This window comes from Symphalangus syndactylus, chromosome 20, assembly GCF_028878055.3.
Source record: "Symphalangus syndactylus isolate Jambi chromosome 20, NHGRI_mSymSyn1-v2.1_pri, whole genome shotgun sequence".
NCBI lineage: Eukaryota > Metazoa > Chordata > Mammalia > Primates > Hylobatidae > Symphalangus > Symphalangus syndactylus.
The window spans coordinates 65,818,103-65,840,979 of record NC_072442.2 but is presented as its reverse complement, the minus strand read 5'-3'; the positions used below and the strand labels follow the sequence as shown (position 1 = coordinate 65,840,979).

The window sequence follows — 22,877 nt, the reverse complement described above, 5'->3', positions numbered from 1 at the left end:
TCGGCCTCTCCCACTGCCCTGCCACTCCGCAGCAAGGTCTCTTTCCCCTACCCAAGAGTGAGGGTTCTAGAAACTGGCCTGGGGCTGTGTGAACCAGAAGCCTGGCAGCCCGTGCAAAGATCAGGCTGCTTCCCACCCTCACACCTGCTCCTCACTCCCCGCATCAGGCCGCCTCCCACCCTCACGCCTGCTCCTCACTCCCCGCATCAGGCTGCCTCCCACCCTCACGGCTGCTCCTCACTCCCCGCATCAGGCTCCCTCCCACCCTCACGCCTGCTCCTCACTCCCCGCATCAGGCTGCCTCCCACCCTCACGGCTGCTCCTCACTCCCCGCATCAGGCTCCCTCCCACCCTCACGCCTGCTCCTCACTCCCCACATCAGGCTGTTTCCCACCCTCAGTGTCCTGCTCCTCACTCCCCACATCAGGCTCCCTCCCACCCTCACGCCTGCTCCTCACTCCCCACATCAGGCTGTTTCCCACCCTCAGTGTCCTGCTCCTCACTCCCCGCATCAGGCTCCTTCCCACCCTCACGCCTGCTCCTCACTCCCCGCATCAGGCTCCTTCCCACCCTCACGCCTGCTCCTCACTCCCCGCATCAGGCTCCTTCCCACCCTCACGCCTGCTCCTCACTCCCCGCATCAGGCTCCTTCCCACCCTCACGCCTGCTCCTCACTCCCCGCATCAGGCTCCTTCCCACCCTCACGCCTGCTCCTCACTCCCCGCATCAGGCTCCTTCCCACCCTCACGCCTGCTCCTCACTCCCCGCATCAGGCTGCTTCCCACCCTCACGCCTGCTCCTCACTCCCCGCATCAGGCTGCCTCCCACCCTCACGGCTGCTCCTCACTCCCCGCATCAGGCTCCCTCCCACCCTCACACCTGCTCCTCACTCCCCGCATCAGGCTCCTTCCCACCCTCACGCCTGCTCCTCACTCCCCGCATCAGGCTGCTTCCCACCCTCACGCCTGCTCCTCACTCCCCGCATCAGGCTCCTTCCCACCCTCACGCCTGCTCCTCACTCCCCGCATCAGGCTGCTTCCCACCCTCACGCCTGCTCCTCACTCCCCGCATCAGGCTGCTTCCCACCCTCACGCCTGCTCCTCACTCCCCGCATCAGGCTGCTTCCCACCCTCACGCCTGCTCCTCACTCCCCACATCAGGCTGCCTCCCGCCCTCATGCCTGTGCCTCACTCCCCGCATCAGGCCGCCTCCCACCCTCACGCCTGCTCCTCACTCCCTGCATCAGGCTCCTTCCCACCCTCACGCCTGCTCCTCACTCCCCGCATCAGGCTGCTTCCCACCCTCACGCCTGCTCCTCACTCCCCGCATCAGGCTCCTTCCCACCCTCACGCCTGCTCCTCACTCCCCACATCAGGCTGCCTCCCGCCCTCACGCCTGTGCCTCACTCCCCGCATCAGGCCGCCTCCCACCCTCACGCCTGCTCCTCACTCCCTGCATCAGGCTGCTTCCCACCGTCAGTGTCCTGCTCCTCACTCCCTGCATCAGGTCGCCTCCCACCCTCACGCCTGCTCGTCACTCCCTGCATCAGGCTGCTTCTCACCCTCACGCCTGCTCCTCACTCCCCACATCAGGCTGCTTCCCACCCTCACTGTCCTGGAAACTGCTGGGTCTCGACTTTCCCCACCCTGACACCACCAGCAAGATAAGCCTCAGGCCGGGTGTGGTGGCTCACACCTGTAATCCCAACACTTTGGGAGGCCGAGGCAGGAGGATCACTTGAGCCCAGGAGTTGGAGACCAGCTTGGGCAACATAGTCAGACTCCATCCCTATTGAAAAAAAAAAAAAGACAAGCCTCAGTTCGCCCCATGGCTCTTCCAAAGGATTTATTGGTCCTATTTACACCTATTGCAAATTGTGAGGAGGCAGCAGGGGCCAACCCCTGGACCTCATCTCTATCTAGAATGTGAGGCCACAGGGATGCTTCAGTCTTCCTCTGGCAGAGACCCGAGGTGCAGAGATGATTCTTCTCACCCCTTCACTCGGGGTCATGGAGCCCCAGCAGGGGTTCAGGGCCCAGAGGCTGCCCCCTCAGCTGAAGGCACAAACACTGTGGTTAGGGGTGGGCAGGCAGCGCAGGGACTCACTCCCGGCAGGCACCACTGGCGAAGTGCACCTTCTCTCCCCTGCTGCTAGCCTCTTTCTTCCTTCCCCTCCTGGTCCCACACTGGCCAGGGCCTGGATGGGTGGCCACTTCAACCCCAGACCCAGGCCCTTAACTCCTGGACCACGGCCAGCCTTCCTTAGGCTGGAATCCAAGCACCATCAGTGCCCTGGACCAGGCCAGCTTCCCTGTCATAGAGGGATGGGGCAGAGAGTGCCCAGCGGGGGCTGAGGGGCTAGAGACCGGCTGGGCAGGGCCAGTCTCCCTTCCCCTTCCCGAGCCTCCCTGTCCTCATGTGGACCCAGAGGGCAGCACTGGGGAGAAGTGAAAGCGGCAACGCTTCCTCCTGCTCTTACTTCCTGCTTGCTAGGAGCAGCGTGTCCCCAAGCCATGAATGAGACCCCTCTGGCAGGCTTGGTGGCTCTGGTGATTCGGGGGCCAGGACTCCCCCACTCCAGTTGGAGGCCCTAGTTGGCAGGCCATGTGGGCACCCAGGGCGTGGGACCCAGGGCCTCCCTGGAGGGAGCTGCTGCTCGGGGAACAGAGTGAGCGGACACCCCCCTGCAGACATCTTCCCACCCCTGCCCGGCCAGCTCCTGCCTCGGTCTATGCCAGGAGGCGGATAACCCCGTTGTCTGAGCCCAGCAGGAGGTGGCGTTTAGTGGGCAGCAAGGCCAGGCTGGTGAGCGTGCCACGGAAGTTCTCAGAGCTGAGCTTCGTGGTGGCCTGCGAGGGTGGCTCGAGCAGGGAGCAGACGCCAATCTTGTTGGACACGGTGCCGGTGACCACCTCGCTGCCGTACAGGTCAAAGGTGTGGATGGGGTCGGATGCTGACTTGTAGTGATGGGTGGGCTTCTGCTCCAGCTCCTTCCAGACGGTCAGGGAATGGTCAGAGGAGGAGCTGACCAGGACGCTGCCCTCCACCGCCTGTCCCGGGAGAGGAGAGCCTCAGCAGGGGCCTGGGTCCTTCTGCACACCCTTGAGCCCCAAGGCCTTCCCAGTTGCCTCCGAAGTCTCTCTCCAGGGAGACAGGCTGTCCTGGGTGGGTGACAGGCTGCCACCCTCCCACACACACCATATTCACATTGGTTCATTTTAATACACTTAGCATCCGTAACCCAGTAGTCACTCTAACTTGAGAACTACACACAGGCATGGTGCCAGGCGTGCACGTGGCGACTTGACCTTCGTAACAACCCTATGTGGTGGATGCTGCCATTGTCCCCATTTCACAGAGCGGAAAAGCAAGGCTCAGAGAAGTGAAGTAACCACACCAAGGTCACGGGGCCAGTAAGCAGCAGAGCTGGGATTAACACCCAGGCTGACCCCAGAGCCCTCCCGACACTTTCTTGGAAAGTTAGAATTTGGGGGCACCTTGAGCTGAGGGTTCCCTGGGGCTCTGGAGGGAGCCAGCGACAGCCTGCTCTCAGCAGGGCAACGCGAGACTCCTGGCCTCCAGCCAAGCTGGGGAGGAAAGTCCCAGCTGCCTGCAGAAATCCTCCCACACGAAGCCCTGTTCCTCCCCTCCTGGGCCTCCCTGAGCAGCTCCCTGAGGCCTGTGACTGGGAATGGAGGGAGGGGGAGGGGAAGGAGAGGGGGGCAGGATCCCCATGCCCAGGCCTGCTCCTGCCCCCGCCAGGGCAGCCCAGCAGGGCCATGGACTCTGCTCAGTGGTCTACGGGCAGTAAACAGCCTCCCAGCTGAGCTTTATTTAACCTGAACTGGGTCACGGACAGGGCCTGACCCCTGGTCCTCCAAGTAAGACAAATATGGACAAGGGTTACTCATTAGAACATCTCCATGAGCAGCAGGGTCAGCCCTGCCCCATGGCTCCCGCCCCCATGGCCTGCCTCCTGCGGAGGCCCCTGCAGTGCGACTGGCTCCCAAGCGGGCCCGAGAGGGCTACCCTCCCTGCCCATTAGTCCTGGACCAGGTATATAAGACAGACCAGTTCGAGCCTGTCCCCGGGCAGGCAGGCCCTAAGCAGGGGTGATGGCTGGACAGGGGCGGGGGCCGGGCAGCAAGTGTAGGGGGACCCGGCACGTCACCTTGATCTGCAGAATGTCCCCCTCGTGGGCTGGCCAGCCTCGCAGAACCAGGCCCGTGCGGGTGTCCAGGAGCACCATGAAGCCCGAGGAGAAGCCGGCCACGACGCTACGGCCACTGGGGCTGACGGCCAGGGCACGGACAAGCCCAGGGTTCAGCCCACCGCCCAGTCGGAACTCGTGCTGCAGGGAGAGGGCGGCTGAGCTGAGGCACCACCTTCCCATCCCACGCTCCCCAAGGGCCTGCCCACCACCCAAGCCCACACGGCAGGAAGGTCTGAGCCTCTGACCCTCATCGGGGGGCATGAAAAGCCCAGAACCCCACCCCCATCACAGGCCAGAGTCCTGCCCCACAGGGTGTGCGGCTGTGGGCGATCTAGCAGCAAAGAGGAACTAACCAGGGCCCCAGAACAACATCCTGGCTTTCTGTTTTTGGGGAGTCTCTCCTCCCTGCCAGGTCCCCAGAGAACAAGGCGAGTGCTCAGGGAACTGGACCCCCCTGACCTGCAGACCAGGCTTCCTGCAGTCCACAAAGCGCAGGGTAGAGTCAGAGCTGGCCATGGTGATGCTGGTGTGGGGGGCAGGCATGACAGCCACCGCAGTCAGGGGCACCCGGCTGTCCAGAGGCTCCACTGTGCGAAGGGTCTTCCCTGGGAAGGAAAGTCACAGTGGATCTGGGGTCCCAGCAGCTGATGGAAGAGCCCTGGGAGCTTCTAATCCCCCAACTCACTGCACACCTGCATCCCGTCCCCCAAGGATCCTTAGAAAATGCTAAAGATGTTTCTTTTTTTTGAGATGGAGTCTTGCTCTGTCGCACAGGCTGGAGTGCAGTGGCGCGATCTCGGCTCACGGCAACCTCTGCCTCCCAGGTTCAAGCAATTCTCCTGCCTCAGCCTCCTGAGTAGCTGGGATTACAGGTGTCTGCCACCACACCTAGCTAATTTTTTTGTATTTTTATTTTTACTTTTATTTTTTTGAGACAGAGTCTTGCTCTGTCGCCAGGCTGGAGTGCAGTGGCACGATCTCAGCTCACTGCAAGCTCTGCCTCCCCAGTTCACGCCATTCTCCTGCCTCAGCCTCCCGAATAGCTGGGACTACAGGCGTCTGCCACCACGCCCGGCTAATTTTTTGTATTTACGGGGTTTCACCGTGTTAGCCAGGATGGTCTCGATCTCCTGACCTCGTGATCCGCCCGCCTTGGCCTCCCACAGTGCTGGAATTACAGGCGTGAGCCACTGCATCCGGCCTAAAGATGCTTCTTGACTCTCCCACCTTCCTGCTTCCATGGCCCAGCCAGGCTCCCATCCCCAAAGCAACCCTCTCTCTCTGCACAGCACAGCTGACCCAATGCCACCTCCCTGTCCTCCCTGACACCATCCCTTTCCCCCTTTTAACCATATTTCTCCCTATGGTGATGCCAAAAAACAAGCAACCACTGGCCAAATATCTGCTACACATGAAGCCAAAACCCTACATGTGTTATCTTCTTTTTTTTTTTTTTTTTTTTTTTTTTTTTTTTTTGAGACAGTCTCGCTCTGTTGCCCGGGCTGGAGTGCAGTGGCACGATCTCAGCTCACGGCAACCTCTGCCCCCGAGTTTGAGAGATTCTCCTGCCTCAGCCTCCTGTGTAGTTGGGACTACAGGCGCTCGCCACCACGCCCGGCTAATTTTTTGTATTTTTAGTAGAGACGGGGTTTCACCGTGTTAGCCAGGATGGTCTCGATCTCCTGACCTCATGATCCGCCCTCCTCGGCCTCCCAAAGTGCTGGGATTACAGGCGTGAGCCACCGCGCCCGGCCATGTGTTATCTTCTAAGCCAGTTTTTCTGATTCTCAGTTTATAGATGGGAAAACAGATGCTTCCAGCAGCAGGAACTTGCTCAAGGTCACTCAGCAAGTGAGCCGGTGGAGCCAATTCAGACTCACGTCTAACAGATTCGAAGCCCTAACTGCTCCCCTAGGCGGCCTCGCCGGGTCTCCCCAGACTTCTCAGCATTACAGCCCCACCCTCAGACCCCCTTCCGGGAGGCCTGGCGGGGCACAGGAGCAGGAACAGAACAGGCCTCACCTGGGCCCGCTCACCTGTGAAGGGGTCCCAGACGTGCACAGCCCCGTCACAGCTCACCACGTGCTGCGGGGCCTCGAGCTGGCCCACGAAGAAGACGCTCTTGCGGTGCTGGGTGTAGACAAGGCGTGGGGCCGTCTCGCTGGTCCCGTCGCCGCAGTTGTACAGCGGCCAGAGGCGCACGGTACGATCCTTGCTGCCGCTCAGGAAGAACTCCTCGCTGCTCAGGGGTGCCACACACTTGACGGCCCCCGAGTGGCCCGGGAAGCTCTGCAGGCGGATCTGGTGGAAGTGAAAGTGGGCATCCTGCTGGCTCACCCCGATCTCGTACTGCCAGTACGCCAGCCAGTTTCCGCTCAGCCCGTGGGCGCTCCGCGGCAGCTCCTGCTTCAGGGCGTTCTCGTCGTTCCCGCTGCCCGGGCCCCCGCCACCCACCCCCGAGATGGGGCCCAGCGGTCCGGGGTTCTCAGGCCGAGAGTCACTGGGGATCTGAATGCGATTCCCCACCAGGACGCTCCCAAAGGTCCCTGAGTGGCCATCATCCTGAGGGCAGCCCCCACCCTGGGGGTCCCACTCGGGGCCGGTGCTGGGCACGGTGGGCTCCACGCTGGCAGGGTTGCGACTGCTCGGGCTGATGCTCTCCAAGTACAGCCCCGCCAGCTCCCCAACCAGCTCGTGGTTGGGGATGATTTTCCGGATGATGTCACCTAGATGGGAGTGGGAGAGGTCCTGAGACAGGGAAGATGGCATGCGGCTGCTATCACCCATCCAAGGACTCGGGAGCCACAGAAGATGGGGCAGGAACTGGCTCTGCAACTCTGGGCAAGTAACTCTGTCTCTGAGCCTCAGTTTCCTCCCTGCTGAAATGTGGATTCATTCCGTTGTGATGTGCACATGAGCGTCTTCTATATGTGCTGTGCTGTGCTGGGCACTAGGAATAGGATACGGAACATGACAGGTGGTGCCCTGGTCTCCCAAAGCTTAGATTTCAGTGGTGGGATGATAACACCTGTAACCACAGGGCTGTTTGTCCTCTCCAGGGAGACGACACGCTGAAACGATCAGCACAGCACTGTGCAGGGCCCAGAGGGGAAGCTTCGTCAACAGGAGGCCACTCCTTCCCTCTCGCCAGCTCCTGCAGACCGCCAGTCCAGCGCCCTGACTCTCCTCCCTTCCCCAGGGACACTACAGGCCAGCTTCTGGGCCTCTCTTGCTGGCTACTGCTCAGTCCCTGTTTGTATGTCACCTTGGGGGTAGGGGTCTGAGGCCAAATCCCTTTGCTCTCACCCAAAAAAACTGCTTAGAACCCACTGCTGACTCTGGGGCAAGGGGCAGAGAATGGGGCCTCCCAAGGGAGGAGACAGCCACGAAGGCTGTGATGGGGAACGTCACGGGGCAGTACCCAACAGGCAGGAGAAGGGCACGTAGATTGTGTACGCCATCTCCAGGGTGAACACCTTCTGCAGCTCGTCCAGCAGGGCGGGGTCCACGGGCCGCTGCTGCCCATCAGAGAAGACCACCTGTGGCAGCTGGCCCTCGCCGCGGCCCGCGGGGTCCAGCTTCAGATCCTGTGAGCAAGACGCCCAGGGGGTCAGCCAGGTCCACAGCCCCCGCCCCAGCCCGCCCTGGCCCAGCAGATCTGCCCACCTGTTGCCGAAGCTCATGCAGCTGAGAGAAGACCTGGAAGAAGGTGGCCACCGGCTCGCTCAGGTGCTGCTGGACCATCTCCTGTCCGATGCGCAGGCAGATGAGGGCGATAAGGCTGATGGTTTTCACACACAGGATGGTCCGGGCCTGAGCCCCACTTGGGAACCTGGATACAGAGCTCATGAGCTCCAGCCCCCCCTTCTGCAGGACATGACCAGAATCTAGCAAAAGCTTTATTTTTATTTTTATTGAGATGGAGTCTTGCTCTGTCACCCAGGCTGGAGTGCAGTGGTGCGATCTCGGCTCACTGCAACCTCCGCTTCCTGGGTTCAAGTGATTCTCCTGCTTCAGTCTCCCGAGTAGCTGGGAATACAGGCATGAGCCACCACACCCGGCTAATTTTTTTTGTATTTTTAGTAGAGACGGGGTTTTGCCATATTGGCCAGGCTGTATTTGCCATATTGGCCAGGCTGTCTCAAACTCCTGACCTCAAGTGATCCACCCACCTTGGCCTCCCAAAGTGCTGGGATTACAGGCATGAGCCACAGCACCCAGCATATATATATACTTTTTTTTTTTTGAGACAGTCTTGCACTGTCACCTGGGCTGCAGTACAATGGCGTGATCTCAGCTCACTGCAACCTCCGCCTCCAGGGTTCAAGCAATTCTCCCGCTTCAGCCTCCCGAGTACCTGGGATTACAGGCACCTGCTGCCATGCCCAGCGAGTATTTTGTATTTTTAGTAGAGTCAGGGTTTCACCATGTTGGCCATGCGGGTCTCAAACACCTGACCTCGTGATCCATCCGCCTCAGCCTCCCAAAGTGCTGGGATTACAGGGGTGAGACACCACGCCCTGGCCTTTACATATATTTTTAGAGAGGAGGTCTCATTTTGTTGCCCAGTCTGGTCTTGAACTCCTGGGCTCAAGCAATCTTCCCGCCTCAGCCTCTCAAAGTGCTGGGATTACAGGCATGAGCCACCTCGTCCGGACATATCAAAAGCTTTAAATGAAAGGAGCTCTGGCCGGGCGCGGTGGCTCACGCTTGTAATCCCAGCACTTTGGGAGGCCGAGGCGGGCGGATCACGAGGTCAGGAGATCGAGACCACGGTGAAACCCCGTCTCTACTAAAAAAATACAAAAAATTAGCCGGGCGTGGTGGCGGGCGCCTGTAGTCCCAGCTACTTGGAGAGGCTGAGGCAGGAGAATGGCGTGAACCCAGGAGGTGGAGCTTGCAGTGAGCCGAGATCGCGCCACTGCACTCCAGCCTGGGTGACAGAGCGAGACTCCGTCTCAAAAAAAAAAAAAAAAAAAAAAAAAAAAAAAGAAAGGAGCTCCAAGACCAACTGGTCCAAACCAGATGAGGAAACTGCGGCACAGGAAAAGGGTGTGGCTTGCTCAGGGTCACACAGCCGGGATGAAAACCAGGACTCTTGACACCCAGCCCAGTGTTACATCCTCTCCCCTGAGCTTCCCAGCCCCTCCTGGGCAGCCCCTCCGCTGGGCCGGTCCCCCTACATCAGCTGGGGCAGAGGCCTACCCCGTGGCGAGGGAGGTGAGGAAGCTGAGCACGGGCAGCAGGACCTCGTGGCTGATCCGGGGCAGGATGTCCATGAGTGTGGTGTCTGAGAGGTACACGATGATCTTCTGAGTCAGCGTCACTGCGGCCAGCAGCCCCGCCTCCTTACGGCTGTTCAGTCGGCTGGGGCCTGAGGCACTCCCTGGGGCCACCTAGAGCCACCGAGCAGATGAGGGCCGGGCAGCCCCACAGACCCCCTGGCACCCAGAGACCCCGGGCCGGCCCTCAGGTCCTCAGCCTTCCCAGCCCCGGGCCTGCCAAACCAGCGACTGACCAGGTAGCTGATGTAGGGCAGGTACTGGTAGGTGAGGACAGGCTCCCCATAGAGGCGGGCGATGTGGAGGAGGCAGCTGAGCACGGGCCCTGACACGATGTCACCCAGGACCGGCCTCTTCTGGTAGATGTTGCCGGCGCTCAGCGGAGGGCTCTCGCCACTGCTCACCGTGAACTGCTGCCGAGTGGGTCCTGCCATGGAAGGGCCGGCAGCCCTGAGTCGCCAGTGGAGGGCTGGGGGGAGCCTGGCCCTGCAGGGCTGTGCTGGCTGCTTGAGCTCACTCTAGCCGGGGGCCCAGCCCGGCACTACCCAAGGCTGGCACTTACAGACTGAGACCCAGCACCTGGCCGGGGGGTGGTTTGAGGGAGGGGTGGGAAGGATCCCCACTGGAGAGGGCTGAAGCTAGGCAGAGGGCCTGGGAGAAAGCCTCATCTCCAGCACTGACCGCAGGCCTCCTTACCAACATAACAAGACGTCAGCAGACGGAGCAGGTTCCGGGCCACATGGCGAGAGGCCACTGTGGGGCCGAGCTTGGCAGACAGCCAGCGGACCATCTTGCAGGCTGTATCTGCGGGGTGGGAGCAGGCCCTGAGCTCCTCAGATAACAGGGGCTCATCACCCCTCCCACCCCACCCCACCCCACGGCACCCGACTCAACCACCTCCGGCTGCAGCTTTGCCAAGAGCCCAGCCCAGGCCGGCTGTCCCACACCACCCCCCTCCACGTAACAGTGGCAGAGGTGCCCAGGCCCTGGCCTGGGGGACTGTGGCTGCTCCAGGCTCCTCTCCCCAGGCACGACCTGCAGGAAGTTAGCCTGCCTCTGGGGCTTCTGAAGCGCCTTAACGAGGCCTGACACAGCCCTGGCCACCTTCCCTCTGGCCTCTCTTCCCTCCGCTCCCTCGGTCTCGCCATAATGGCCTTTCCCTGCTTCTCTTCTTTTTTTTTTTTTTTTTTTTTTTTGAGACAGAGTCTCACTCTGTCACCCAGGCTGGAGTGCAGTGGCACAATCTCAGCTCACTGCAACCTCCACCTTCCACCACCCTGACTCTCCTCCTTGAGCCTCCAGGTTCAAGCAATACTCCTGCCTCAGCCTCCCAAATAGCTAGGATTACAGGCGCCCGCCACCATGCCCGGCTAATTTTTTGTATTTTTAGTAGAGATGGGGTTTCACCATATTGGTCAGGATGGTCTCAATCTCCTGACCTTGTGATCCATCCGCCTCAGCCTCCCAAAGTGCTGGGATTACAGGTGTGAGCCACCATGTCCAGCCCCGCTTCTCTTCTTTAATGGAACATGACAGCCTCAGAGCCTCACACACGCTGCTCCCTCAGCCTTCAGACTTTCTTTTTGCCCATTTTTGTCTACCTTCTTCCTACCCCTACTTGAACCTCAACTATCTCTGCTTTTAAGGAAGCCTGCTCTGACCCTTGAAAACTAGATGTAAAAGCACCTTTTTTTTTTTCTTTTTTGAGACGGAGTCCCACTCTGTTGCCCAGGCTGCAGTGCAGTGGTGTGATCTCAGCTCACTGCAACCTCTGCCTCCTGGGTTCAAGTAATTCTCCTGCCTCAGCCTCCCGAATAGCTGGGATTACAGGTGCCCGCCACCATGCCCGGCTAATTTTTTGTATTTTTAGTAGAGACGGGGTTTCACCATGCTGGCCAGGCTGGTCTTGAACTCCTAACCTCAAGTGATCCTCCTGCCTCGGCCTCCCGAAGTGCTGGGATTAGAGGCGTGAGCCACGGCGCTCGGCCGAAAAGCTCCATGTTCCACTCTCTCCTAGGAATGCAGCCATGTTCTTTATCGCACTAACGTAATACACTTGCTTAAGACTGTCTACGCTGCGGCATCTCGTCTGCTGGGTGTGAGCTCTGTGAAGGCAGGACTACATTTGTGTTGCAGGTGGCCCTGGCTCGATCCACTGCTTGGCCCAGAGTAGGTGCTCTGCCAGTGTGCAGGGAGAAGCAGGAGGTGGTTTTTTTTTTTTTTTTTGAGGCAGAGTCTCGCTCTGTCGCCCAGGCTGGAGTGCAGTGGCGCGATCTCGGCTCACTGCAAACTCCGCCTCCCGGGTTCACACCATTCTCCTGCCTCAGCCTCCCGAGTAGCTGGGACTACAGGCACCTGCCACCACGCCCGGCTATGTTTTTGTATTTTTAGTAGAGACGGGGTTTCACCGTGTTACCCAGGACGGTCTCGATCTCCTGACCTCGTGAGCCGCCTGCCTCGGCCTCCCAAAGTGCTGGGATTACAGGTGTGAGCCACCACGCCGGGCCAGCAGGAGGTGTTTTTGACCAACACCTCCCAGACCTGGGAACTTACCAAGAAGGATCTTCTGTTCTTTGCCTTCTGACTGCTCAGGCAGTGGCTCCTCCTCTTCTTCCCCATCTCCCCCACTGCTGCCGGCCACAACCGTCTCCATGGACATCACCGTGTCAGACAGAGTGAGCTCAGATGCCCCGGTGACCTCCTCCTGCTCCCCCTCCTCCTCCTCTAGCACCACGCAGCTGTCCTCCTCCTCCTCTTCCTCCTCGGAGCCCTCGCTTTGCTTCAAGTCCTGGCTGCTGTCGCCTGATCGAAGGCTGCTCTTGTCCACAGGGGCGCCCCCCTCGTCTGGAGCCCGCTCCTCACCCAGGGAGGTCTCACTGGTGCTGCTCTTGTCACTCAGCCGGCCCAGGCTCACAGCCTCAGCCTCCTGGGGCTGGGGAGACTCAGTCACATAGAGCCCGGCTTGGAAGTCCTCTGTCTCAGGGAGGTCAGCCTGGTCGTGGAAGCTGACGCCGGACGTGTAGTCTGGGAGCCCCAGGCCCGAGGAGGCAGGAGGCTCCCCATCCATGGGAATCTCCTCCCCAAAAGCACAAGAGCCAGGCCCGGCCCCGGGCAGCCCGCTCTCCTCCTCCTCGGCAGCCCCTGCCAGGTCCTTGCTCTCCTCCTGGGAGGCCTCTGCGCCCGCCAGCACCTGCAGGACATGGGGCAGCAGGTGAGTGAGAAATGCCTGCAGGCCCAGCCGCACCATCAGCTGGGCCACGAAGCAGTCCGTGTACAGGTAGAAGCGGCCGTGTAGCTGGCAGGGGCTCTCGTAGGCGCCAATGAGCGGCTTCAGGAGGTACTTGTTGGCATTTTTGGGGCCCAGTGCCTTGGCAACAGGTTCAAACAGATACCAGGCCGTGTACACAGCCGTGTGCTCCTCGGACATGAGTGAGAGCACGAAGGGCAGCAGGATCTCCAGGCCCTCAGGGGTGATGTCCTTCAGCACCGCGCCCAGCTGCTGCCACAGAGCAAACACCAGCTCGCGCCCCTGGGCCTCATCCTCCACGCGCCTTGCCTGGTACAGGAGGATGAATCTGTGCAGTGCGGGGAAGTAGGGCGGGAAGGGAACCACGGAGCTGAAGGGGCTGAGAAGCTGGCTTGGGCAGGGTGGGGGCAGGCCCTGGGAGACAGGCCTGTACTCAAACAGTTGGTCCAGCTTGCCCCTCTCTGCTCCCATGGGGACTTCGGGGCCACTCAGCTGCAGGAGTGTGTCCAGCACGGGCTGCAAAGACACAGGGACCTCCTTGGGGTGGCGTGTGCAGAGCCCTCGGACAGCCTGGAAGCGTACCCACAAAGGTGCATCGGGCTGCAGCGTCCGCACCCTGGTGGCAAACACCATCTCCGCCAACAGGACACCCAGCGCCTGCATGTCCCTGTGGAGGAGGCACTGCAGTGGCACAGCCGGCTGGACCTGGGGCTGCTCAGGCACCTCCAACAGGCCCCCCAGGCCTTTGGCCAAGAAGTTGCCCGTTTTCTCCAGCTCCTCCAGGGCCTGCACGGGATTGAAGCCCTCGGGAAGAAGAATCCTCCCCTCCTCGCCCTCCCCAGGGTCTGCCCCAGCAGCTTTATTCCTGCGGCCTGGACGGGAGGCTGAGGCCACTGAGAAAGAGAGAAGGCCAGGGGACGCTTGACCGGAGGAGCCCAGCTGGTCACCTGCTTTCCCAGCAAGGGAAATGGAATCCAGAGCTTCTGTGGCCTGTTCCAAGTCGTCTTCTCCTGCCACCGGCCTGTCTCTGGTCCAGCTAGCCTCACAGGGAGTGGCCTCTAAAACTGGCCGGCCCACTCCATTTGGAAGCTGTCCCGGGTTTTCTGTGAAGTCCTCCCGGCCTGTGGTCTCCTGGATGGTCTGGACCAACAGCCTGGGGATGAGCGGAGGCTCGGGGGCAAGGGCAGGAGCCCCAGCCAGGCGCTGGGGGTGTGGCTGATCGAAGAGCTGCACCACCCCATAGCTGGCCAGGTGAGTGTGGGCGTCCACCAGGTGCAGACACACATTCTTTTCCTTGACAGCCTCCTTGCCCTGGAGTTTATAGCCAAACGTGAGGTCGATCCAATGGTGCAGGTCCCGAGACACCTCGCGGCTCTCCAGCAGGGCTCGGTGGGCAGCCACGAACTCCTGGCTGGAGCTGCACCAGGCTGGCACATCCAGGTCAGGCATGTCGGGGTGGATGGAGCGGAAGATAGAGGGATCGGTGTAGAACTCCGGAATGCACTCATCCGGGGTCCAGTTCTGCATCCGCTCCATGCTGGCCGGATACTCATGGGGCTCCCACTGCGCGCGGACGTGTCCGCAGAGCACCGAGCGAGGCGTGCGCCGAGCCTTGTACACGTAGTACGTGATGTCGGAGAGCACGTCTGAGATGTGATGGGGAACGTGAGGGGGTTCCCCGCCGCCCGCCCCGCCTGCTACGAACGCCTGCCGCGTCATCTCGTACGTGAAGTCCAGTTGCTTATCCCCCTTGTTGAGGCGGAACTTGGACTTGCGCAGGTCTCGGAAGCGCCCGTGGGGCGTGGTGAAGTCCACCACCCAGGGCAGCACGGGGTGGTAGTTGGGGTCCCCCTGCCGCCGACCTGCCAACCGATTCAGCTGCATGAGGTAGTGGAAGTTGCTGATGCGGCCGTGGACCCAATCTAGCACGAGGCTCCGAAGTTCCTCCTGGCCAGTGGGTTGCCCAGGTTGCCCTCCCTGCTCCTCTTGAGACGTAATGCCCGCCTCATCCCTTGCCACAGGGGCCTCCTCATTCTCGTCCTCCTCGGGCCTCTCATAAGCACTCAGGTCCAGTCGCAGCTCGCTGCAAAGCTTCTCATCCACCGCGATGTGATGCAAAGACAGGGCCCCACACGCCAGCCCCTGGCGGTGACAGGCGTCCATAGCCCTCAGCACGCGGAAGAGAATGAACAGCACCTTAGCCTGGCTGTTGGTCAGCTTGGCAGGGCTGAAGGTGACCACGTCATGTAGGGAGAACTGCACGTAAGGGTGCACCACATACAGCATCTCCGACGACTCCAGCAAGGCCTCGGCCCGTAAAAGACTAGGGCAAGCAGGGCTGCCCCGAGGGGGACAGGGGCCTTCTCTGGTATACGATGGGCATTGGGTAGTTTCACCCACTGGCAGGAAGGAGCAACCGTAGACCCTCTGCAGAGCCTGCCGTACTGAGTCCAAGGCAGGGACAGCTGAGGGGGCAGGGCTGTGACTGTACGGCTGGCCGTAAGTGTGGTATGCATGGCGCCACAGGTTGCGATAATTCTGGGCGGCAACCTCCTGCATGAAGCGAGTGAGGGTCTCAGGGCCGCAGGAGCTGTCCTCAAAGGGCAGGCCCCCGCCCAGAGGGTAGGACAGTCTCCGCTTCCGCAGCCCATGCACCTCCACGCGCGTCCAGCCGGCAGGCAGCCTTTGCACAGAGCGCTGCAGGAGAGTCCTGACTTCCGCTTCTCCCAGGCCCTCTGCGCGGGGACAGGGTCCCAGGGGCAGCCGGCGATCGCGGAGGCTGGCCAGCCAGCGCACAGGCACTAGGGCCACCACGTGGGTGCCCCCCGGGGCCGGAGCCAGCTGCCTGGGATCGATGCTCAGGTCTGTCTCCACGCTCCGGAGCAGCTCCTGCATGTCTGGGCTTGGGGGCGGGTGCCAGCCCCCGGCCGGGGCTCTGAGAGCGCCTTCCCGCCCCCCGCTGCCCTGGGCCATCTCCTCCAGGCCGCCCGGGGGCAGAGCGGGGCTGAGCCCAGCCACGGCCCTGCTGGCGACGGCTTCCGGGGTGCCAGGCCGGCAGGGCTGGGAGGGGCTCGGGACAGGGGCTGGGGCGGAGGTGGCCGCAGGAAGCCGGCGGCGGCGAAGAGGCAGGCGGGGGACGCGCTTACCCCTCCGCGGGTCCTGCGCTCCGGGCGCGGCGGGGCAGAGGCTGCAGGGCGCGAGCACTGGGCTCCACCGTGACGGGTCAGCTGACGCGGGCCACGTGATCGCCCCAGCACGGAAACAAGCGCACGTGGCTCCAGAGGCCCGGGCGGGACCCCGCTTCCTGCCCGGCGGCCTCCCCGCCCTCCCTCCGGCTGCTCCGCTCTGGCTCGGTCCGGGCTCCGCTTCCTCCCGGGGCTGGAAGGGTCTCCAGCCAGCTCCAGCCGGGCCCGGCTGAGGGCGATGCCGACCTCCCCACCCCTCCCTGCTCCCTCCAGCACGCACCAGCGCGCGGGTCCGGAAGGCTGTTCCCAGAGATGCCTGCCTCTAAGTGCAGTGCCGGCCGCACAACCAGGGGCAGAACTGGGACTTCTGTTGTGTCTATTTTGGGGACGGAGTCTTGCTCTGTCGCCCAGGCTGGAGTGCAGTGGCGCGATCTCGGCTCACCGCAACCTCCGCCTCCCGGGTTCAAGCGATTCTCCTGCCTCGGCCTCCGGAGTAGCTGGGACGTCAGGCGCGCGCCACCACGCCCGGCTAATTTTTGTATTTTTTAGTAGAGACGTGGTTTCTCCTTGTTGGCCAGGCTGATCTCGAACCCCTGGCCTTGTGATCCACCCGTCTCGGCCTCCCAAGGTGCTGGGATGACAGGCGTGAGCCACCGCGCCCGGCCAGAACTGGGACTTTTGACATGGAATCCCCCCGGCGCCTCCATGCCGCCTTCCATAGGAAGCAGCTTTTTAATTTTCCTAAGTACTTCAACAGTCACATTCCATTTGGCCCTCACAACACACTCTGTGAGGTAGGGAGGACAGTTATTACTGTTTATATTTTACAAGTGATAACCAAGAACCCCCAGAGAGGCTTGTCCGCCTGGCGGAATGGAGACTTAGAAACTGGTGCCAGACTTCTTTCCGCCCATGAGCACTCCCTCCTGACAGCTCTCTCACGGCTTTTTAAAAAACAAAACTGGCCGGGTCCAGTGGCTCATGCCTGTAATCCCAGCACTTTGGGAGGCCGAGGTGGGCCTATCGCCTGAGGTCAGGAGATCGAGACCAGGCTGGCCAACATGGAGAAACCCGTCTCTACTAAAAATACAAAAAGTAGCCGGGTGTGGTGGCGGGCGCCTGTAACTCCAGCTACTTGGGAGGCTGAGGCAGGAGAATCGCTTGAACCCAGGAAGCAGAGGTTGCAGTGAGCCAAGATAGCGCCAACGCACTCAAGCCTGGGTGAGAGAGTGAGACTCCATCTCAAAAAAAAAGAGAGAAAACAGGAATATCTCAGCCATGATCTGATTTCATCTGTCTCCTCTTCCTTGAAGGGTAGCTGGAGCCTCTCATGTGCTTGGTCATATGACCCTGGGCAGTAATAACTTACAACTAACATGTATGGAGCATTACCAGGAGCTAGTCATCTGTTAAGCATTTTGCATACCCTGTTTTGTGTAATCCTCGCCACCCCCTTTTAAGAAGATTTTTTTTTTTTTAAGACAGAGTTTCGCTCTTGTTGCCCAGGCTGGAGTGCAATGGCGTGATCTTGGCTCACCGCAACCTCCACCTCCCGAGTTCAAGCAATTCTCCTGCCTCAGCCTCCCTAGTAGCTGGGATTACAGGTGCCGGCCACCATACCCAGCTAATTTTTTTGTATTTTTTTTAGTAGAGACAGGGTTTCTCCATGTTCGTCAGGCTGGTCTCAAACTCCCGACCTCAGGTGATCCGCCTGCCTCGGCCTCCCAAAGTGCTGGGATTACAGGTGTGAGCCATCGTGCCCAGCTTAAGAATATATATTTTTTTTGAGACAGAGTCTCACTTTGTCGCCCAGGCTGGAGTGCAGTGGCGCAATCTCGGCTCACTGCAAGCTCCGCCTCCTAGGTTCACGCCATTCTCCTGCCTCAGCCTCCCAAGTAGCTGCGACTACAGGTGCTCACCACCAGGCCCAGCTAATTTTTTTTGTATTTTTAGTAGAGACAGGGTTTCACTATGTTAGCCAGGATGGTCTTGATCTCCTGACCTCGTGATCCACCCGCCTTGGCCTCCCAAAGTGTTGGGATTACAGGCGTGAGCCACCGCGCCCGGCCTTAAGAAGATATTTTTATGCCCGTTTTAGGATAAAGAAGCTGACTACCTTAGGTAACTTGCTCAAGGTCATGTAAGAAGCTAAGAAGCAATAGAGGCAGGACTCACATCCAAGCCTGTCTGATTCTAAAACCAGTGTTCTCAGCTGGGCGTGATGGCTCATGTCTGTAATCCCAGCACTTTGGGAGTCTGAGGTGGGTGGATCACCTGAGGTTAGGAGCTCAAGACCAGCCTGGACAACATGGTGAAACCCCATCTCTACAAAAATACAAAAATCAGCCAGGCCTGTAATCCCAGCTACTCGGGAGTCTGAGTCAGGAGAGCTGCTTGAACCTGGGAGGCGGAGGTTAAGGCTATCCGGCCTAGTTTTCTTTCTCTTTGAGCTGAGATTGCACCATTGCACTCCAGCCTGGCCAACAGAGCACAGTGCAGTGGCATGATCTCAGCTCACTGCAACCTCCACCTCCCGGGTTCAAGTGATTCTCCTGCCTCAGCCTCCCGAGTAGCTGGGATTATAGGTGGCTGCCACCACACCCAACTAAGTTTTATATTTTTAGTAGAACTGGGATTACAGTCGTGAGCCACAGTGCCCAGCCCCAACTTTGATATAAATACCTGAAATCAGAGGATATGTTTTGATGGTTAGAAGGTAGTGCTTGCTTCTTAGTACCAATAGAGCTGGCTGGGTCCACCTGTTCTTTGCGCTGGTCTCAGTTTACCTAGATTGAGCAGGTACTACTTTTTCTGTCTGCAAATCTGTGTGTGTCTTGCCCTCTAGCGGTACTGGGGTTACACTGCAGCAGTGACCTTGAGTGTACCTAATTTTACCTCTTGAAATTCTCCTTTCCTCCCTAGAATAGAGATGTCCTAGCAATATTGGGAACTGGTGCACTGGGATTCCTGGGGCATCAAACCCTGGCCCAATCTGAGCCCTAGGGCAGTAGTTTTCAAATTTTAGGGCATAATTCTTTTTTTTTTTTTTTCTTGAGACGGAGTCTCCCTCTGTTGCCCAGGCTGGAGTGCTGTGGCACGATCTCAGCTCACTGCAACCTTCACCTCCCAGGTTCAAGCAATTCTCCTGCCTCAGCCTCCCAAGTACCTGAGATTACAGGCGCCTGGCTAACTTTTGTATTTTTAGTAGAGATGGATTTTCACCATGTTGACCAGGCTGGTCTCAAATTCCTGACCTCAGATGATCCGCCTGCCTAGGCCTCCCGAAGTGCTGGAATTACAGGCGTGAGCCACCATGCCCCGCCCTTTAGGGCATAATTCTAATTCAGGAGTCTGGAGTGAGATGCAGCCATCTAAAATTTTAACAAGTACTCCTTCAGGCTACATCTTGAGAAGTAACGTCTGTAACAGCTCTCTTTCGGAATTTCCCTCTCACTGCCCCCAGTAAGTGTTTTTCCTGAATCCCAATGCAAGCACCTTTGGGCTCTGGGGAATCTCAGACCAAATGAGCCGCTCCCCTTGGCCAGCCTCAGTATTGGGTTTCCAGGAGGTCAGGTCTTGGATAGTCAGGGACAGAGGCTGCAGCTGCCCCAGCAGTCAGCCCATGTTGAGCGGGGTCAGGTCTTGCTAATCTGGCAGGGAGAAAAGTAGTGCACCAGCTGCGGACCAGTGTGGCAGGTACTATGCTAGGTGTTTTCTAATTAAATCTATGCTAGGTGTTTTCTTTTTTTTTTTTTTTTTTGAGACGGAGTCTCCCTCTGTCACCCAGGCCGGACTGCACTGGCGCGATCTCGGCCCACTGCAAGCTCCACCTCCCGGGTTCACGCCATTCTCCTGCCTCAGCCTCCCAAGTAGCTGGGACTACAGGCGCCCGCCACCGCGCCCAGCTAATTTTTTTGTATTTTTTTAGTAGAGATGGAGTTTCACCATGTTAGCCAAGATGGTCTTGATCTCCTGACCTCGTGATCCACCCGCCTCGGCCTCCCAAAGTGCTGGGATTACAGGCGTGAGCCACCGCGCCCGGCCAGGTGTTTTCTAATTAAATTTGTTTTTTGTTTTTTTTGTTTTTTTTTTCTGAGATGGAGTCACATTCTGTTACCTAGGCTGGAGTGCAGTGGTGCCATCTTGGCTCACTGCAACCTCTGCCTCGGCCTCCTGAGTAGCTGGGACCACAGATGTGCACCACCATACCTAATTTTTTGTATTTTGGGTAGAGCTAGAGTTTCATCATGTTGCCCAGGCTGGTCTGGAACTCCTGAGCTCAAGCAATCTGCCTGCCTCAGCCTCCCAAAGTGCTACAATTACAGGTGTGAGCCACCTCGCCGGGCCATTTTTTAATTTTTTTTTTAAAGAGGTTCTTGCCATGTTGCCCAGGCTGGTCTTGAACTCCTGGGCTCAAAGTGATCCACCTGCTTTGGCCTCCCAAAGTGCTGGGATTACAGGTATAAGCCACTGTGCCTGGCCACGTTTTTAATTTTTTTTTTTTTTTTTTTTGAGACGGAGTCTTGCTCTGTCACCCAGGCTGGAGTGCAGTGGCCCGATCTCGGCTCACTGCAAAGCTCCGCCTCCTGGGTTCACGCCATTCTCCTGCCTCAGCCTCCTGAGTAGGTGGGCACTACAGGTGCCCGCCACCACGCCCGGCTAATTTTTTGTATGGACGGGGTTTCACCGTGTTAGCCAGGATGGTCTCGATCTCCTGACCTCGTGATCCGCCTGCCTCAGCCTCCCAAAGTGCTGGGATTACAGGCGTGAGCCACCGCGCCCGGCCACATTTTTAACTTAAAAACAATTTTTAAATGTTGAAATCCCTACAACAAGCCTTGAATTCCTTATTCACCGTATGTTGTAGATGAGGGAAAATTATCGGCAGCAAGTTCACAGTAGTAAGAGCTGGAATTTGAATCTAAGTGTGCCTAACTCAGTAGTTCTCAGCTGGAGGAGATTTTGGCCCCTCGGGGACATTTGGTAACGTCTGGAGATACTTTTGGTTGTCAAAACTGGGAGCTGGGGGTGGGTGGGTGTTGCCACTGACATCTAGGCAGAGGCCAGGGACCACGTGGATGTCCTATGGTGCACCCGGTAGCCCTCCCACAAGAAATTATTCTACTTAGGCCAGGCGCGGTGGCTCACGCTTGTAATCCCAGCACTTTGGGAGGCCGAGGCGGGCGGATCACGAGGTCAGGAGATCGAGACCACGGTGAAACCCCGTCTCTACTAAAAATACAAAAAAAAAAATTAGCCGGGCGTGGTGGCGGGCGCCTGTAGTCCCAGCTACTCGGAGAGGCTGAGGCAGGAGAATGGCATGAACCCGGGAGGCGGAGCTTGCAGTGAGCCGAGATTGCGCCACTGCACTCCAGCCTGGGCAACAGAGCAAGACTCTCTCAAAAAAAAAAAAAAAAAAAAAAAAAAGAAATTATTCTACTTAAAATGCCAGTGGGTGCTGAGGTGGAAAAACCCTGGACTCGAAGCCTGTGCTTTTGACCTAGGGGGTGGGGTCAGTGTTCAGAACAAAATGGAAAAGGGTCACCCCAAGGGCCGTGAGCGGGAAAGGGATGGGATTTCTATGCTCAGGATAATGGAGAATAGGGGCCTCTGGTGAGGCTTCGCTTCCTTCCACGCTTGGCCAGGACCCTGCTCAATTTCTCCCCACCTTGCCAAGTCAGTCCAAGGACTTCACGCTAAGCTTGTCCTGGAGTGACCCTGACTCCCAACTGAGGATGGAGGCAAAATATTTACCTGGGTCTTCCCAGCACTTCCCAGCCAAAGACACTGACTTCTGGGGCCAACGTGTTCCACCTGCAGCCCTTGAGCAATTAGGACCCTTGCTATGGGGGGTGGCCATGTGGGCAGGGCACAGCCGAAAGCCAAAAGTGGAGCGGCCCAGTGACCGGGTGGCAGCTGAGAACAGTTAGAAGTGGAGTGAATGTGGCCGGGCGCAGTGGCTCACGCCTGTAATCCTAGCACTTTGGGAGACCGAGGCGGCTGGATCACCTGAGGTGAGGAGTTCGAGACCAGCCTGGCCCACATGGCAAAACCCCATCTCTACTAAAAATACAAAAATTAGCTGGGAGTGGTAGCGCACGCCTGTAATCCCAGCTACTCAAGAGGCTGAAGGAGGAGAATCGCTTGAACCCGGGAGGTGGAGTTTGCAGTGAGCCGAGATGGCGCCACTGCACTCCAGCCTGGGCAACAGAGCGAGACTCTGTCTCAAAAAAAAAGGAGGTGGAGTGGGGCCGGGCGCAGTGGCTTGCGCCTGTAATCCCAGCACTTTGGGAGGCCGAGGCGGGCGGATCACGAGGTCAGGAGGTCAAGACCATCCTGGCTAACACGGTGAAACCCCGTCTCTACTAAAAATACAAAAAAAAAAAAAAATTAGCCGGGCGCCATGGCGGGCGCCTGTAGTCCCAGCTACTTGGGAGGCTGAGGCAGGAGAATGGTGTGAACCCGGGAGGCGGAGCTTGCAGTGAGCTGAGATCGCGCCACTGCACTCCAGCCTGGGCGACAGAGTGAGACTCCGTCTCAAAAAAAAAAAAAAAAAAAAAAGGGAGGTGGAGTAAATGGGCAAAACCAGGAGGATCCCATCAGCAGACACCTGTCCACGGAGGAATAGGGCAACTTGAGTAGGAAGTAGGGGGCGGCTGGCCTGGGAAGCAGCGTTCTGAACCCCAAGTTTGCTTCCCATAGCCATTCCTCCTCCCCAGGCTTGGTCCTCGGGTTCACTGTACCCTCCTCGGCGCCAGCCACCATTCTGGACCTCCCCAATACTGGCCTTCTCCTAGACCAGGGAGGGTCTAGACCAGAGTCTGAATTTACTGTGCTAACAGGAAATACCTCTCTTTCCAAGCCCAGAGCCTCTGAAAAACTAAGGAGCAGAGCGGGGTTGGGGTTGGGGAGACGGTCTTGGAGTGATGGGAGAAAAGAAAGATCATCCA

At 58.9% G+C, this 22,877-nt stretch overlaps 1 protein-coding gene across 8 annotated transcripts; it reads right to left on the bottom strand.

Annotated features, from left to right (window-relative positions):
- Positions 1–1,819: 1,819 nt before the first annotated feature.
- On the bottom strand, positions 1,820–19,968 carry WDR81 (WD repeat domain 81). 8 transcript variants are annotated; one of them, XM_055258402.2, is made up of 11 exons: positions 15,889–15,965; positions 12,049–12,685; positions 10,192–10,299; positions 9,732–9,922; positions 9,419–9,609; positions 7,880–8,045; positions 7,635–7,800; positions 6,250–6,939; positions 4,673–4,818; positions 4,172–4,351; positions 1,820–3,050 (listed from the first exon to the last, which is right to left on the bottom strand). In XM_055258402.2, exons 2-11 carry the CDS (start codon positions 12,560–12,562, stop codon positions 2,730–2,732), a joined length of 2,673 nt encoding a protein of 890 aa, XP_055114377.1. In that variant the 5' UTR covers positions 12,563–12,685; positions 15,889–15,965; the 3' UTR covers positions 1,820–2,729. The 8 variants fall into 8 exon arrangements, 7 of the variants coding, with proteins under 7 accessions (XP_055114377.1, XP_055114376.1, XP_063485697.1 ...); XM_055258401.2 differs by lacking the exon at positions 15,889–15,965 and adding an exon at positions 13,690–13,792; XM_063629627.1 differs by lacking the exon at positions 15,889–15,965 and adding an exon at positions 13,690–13,777 and having other exon boundaries at positions 12,049–13,258.
- Positions 19,969–22,877: the final 2,909 nt, after the last annotated feature.

Excerpts from the sequence above, each read along its gene's own strand:
- WDR81 (XM_055258397.2), bottom strand. The coding sequence starts at position 15,715 with ATGGCCCAGGGCAGCGGGGGGCGGGAAGGCGCTCTCAGAGCCCCGGCC. Across the intron at positions 10,300-12,048 it reads AGAACAGAAGATCCTTCTTG|ATACAGCCTGCAAGATGGTC; the intron begins GTAAGTTCCCAG and ends CCCACCCCGCAG. Across the intron at positions 7,801-7,879 it reads TGCATGAGCTTCGGCAACAG|GATCTGAAGCTGGACCCCGC; the intron begins GTGGGCAGATCT and ends TCTTGCTCACAG.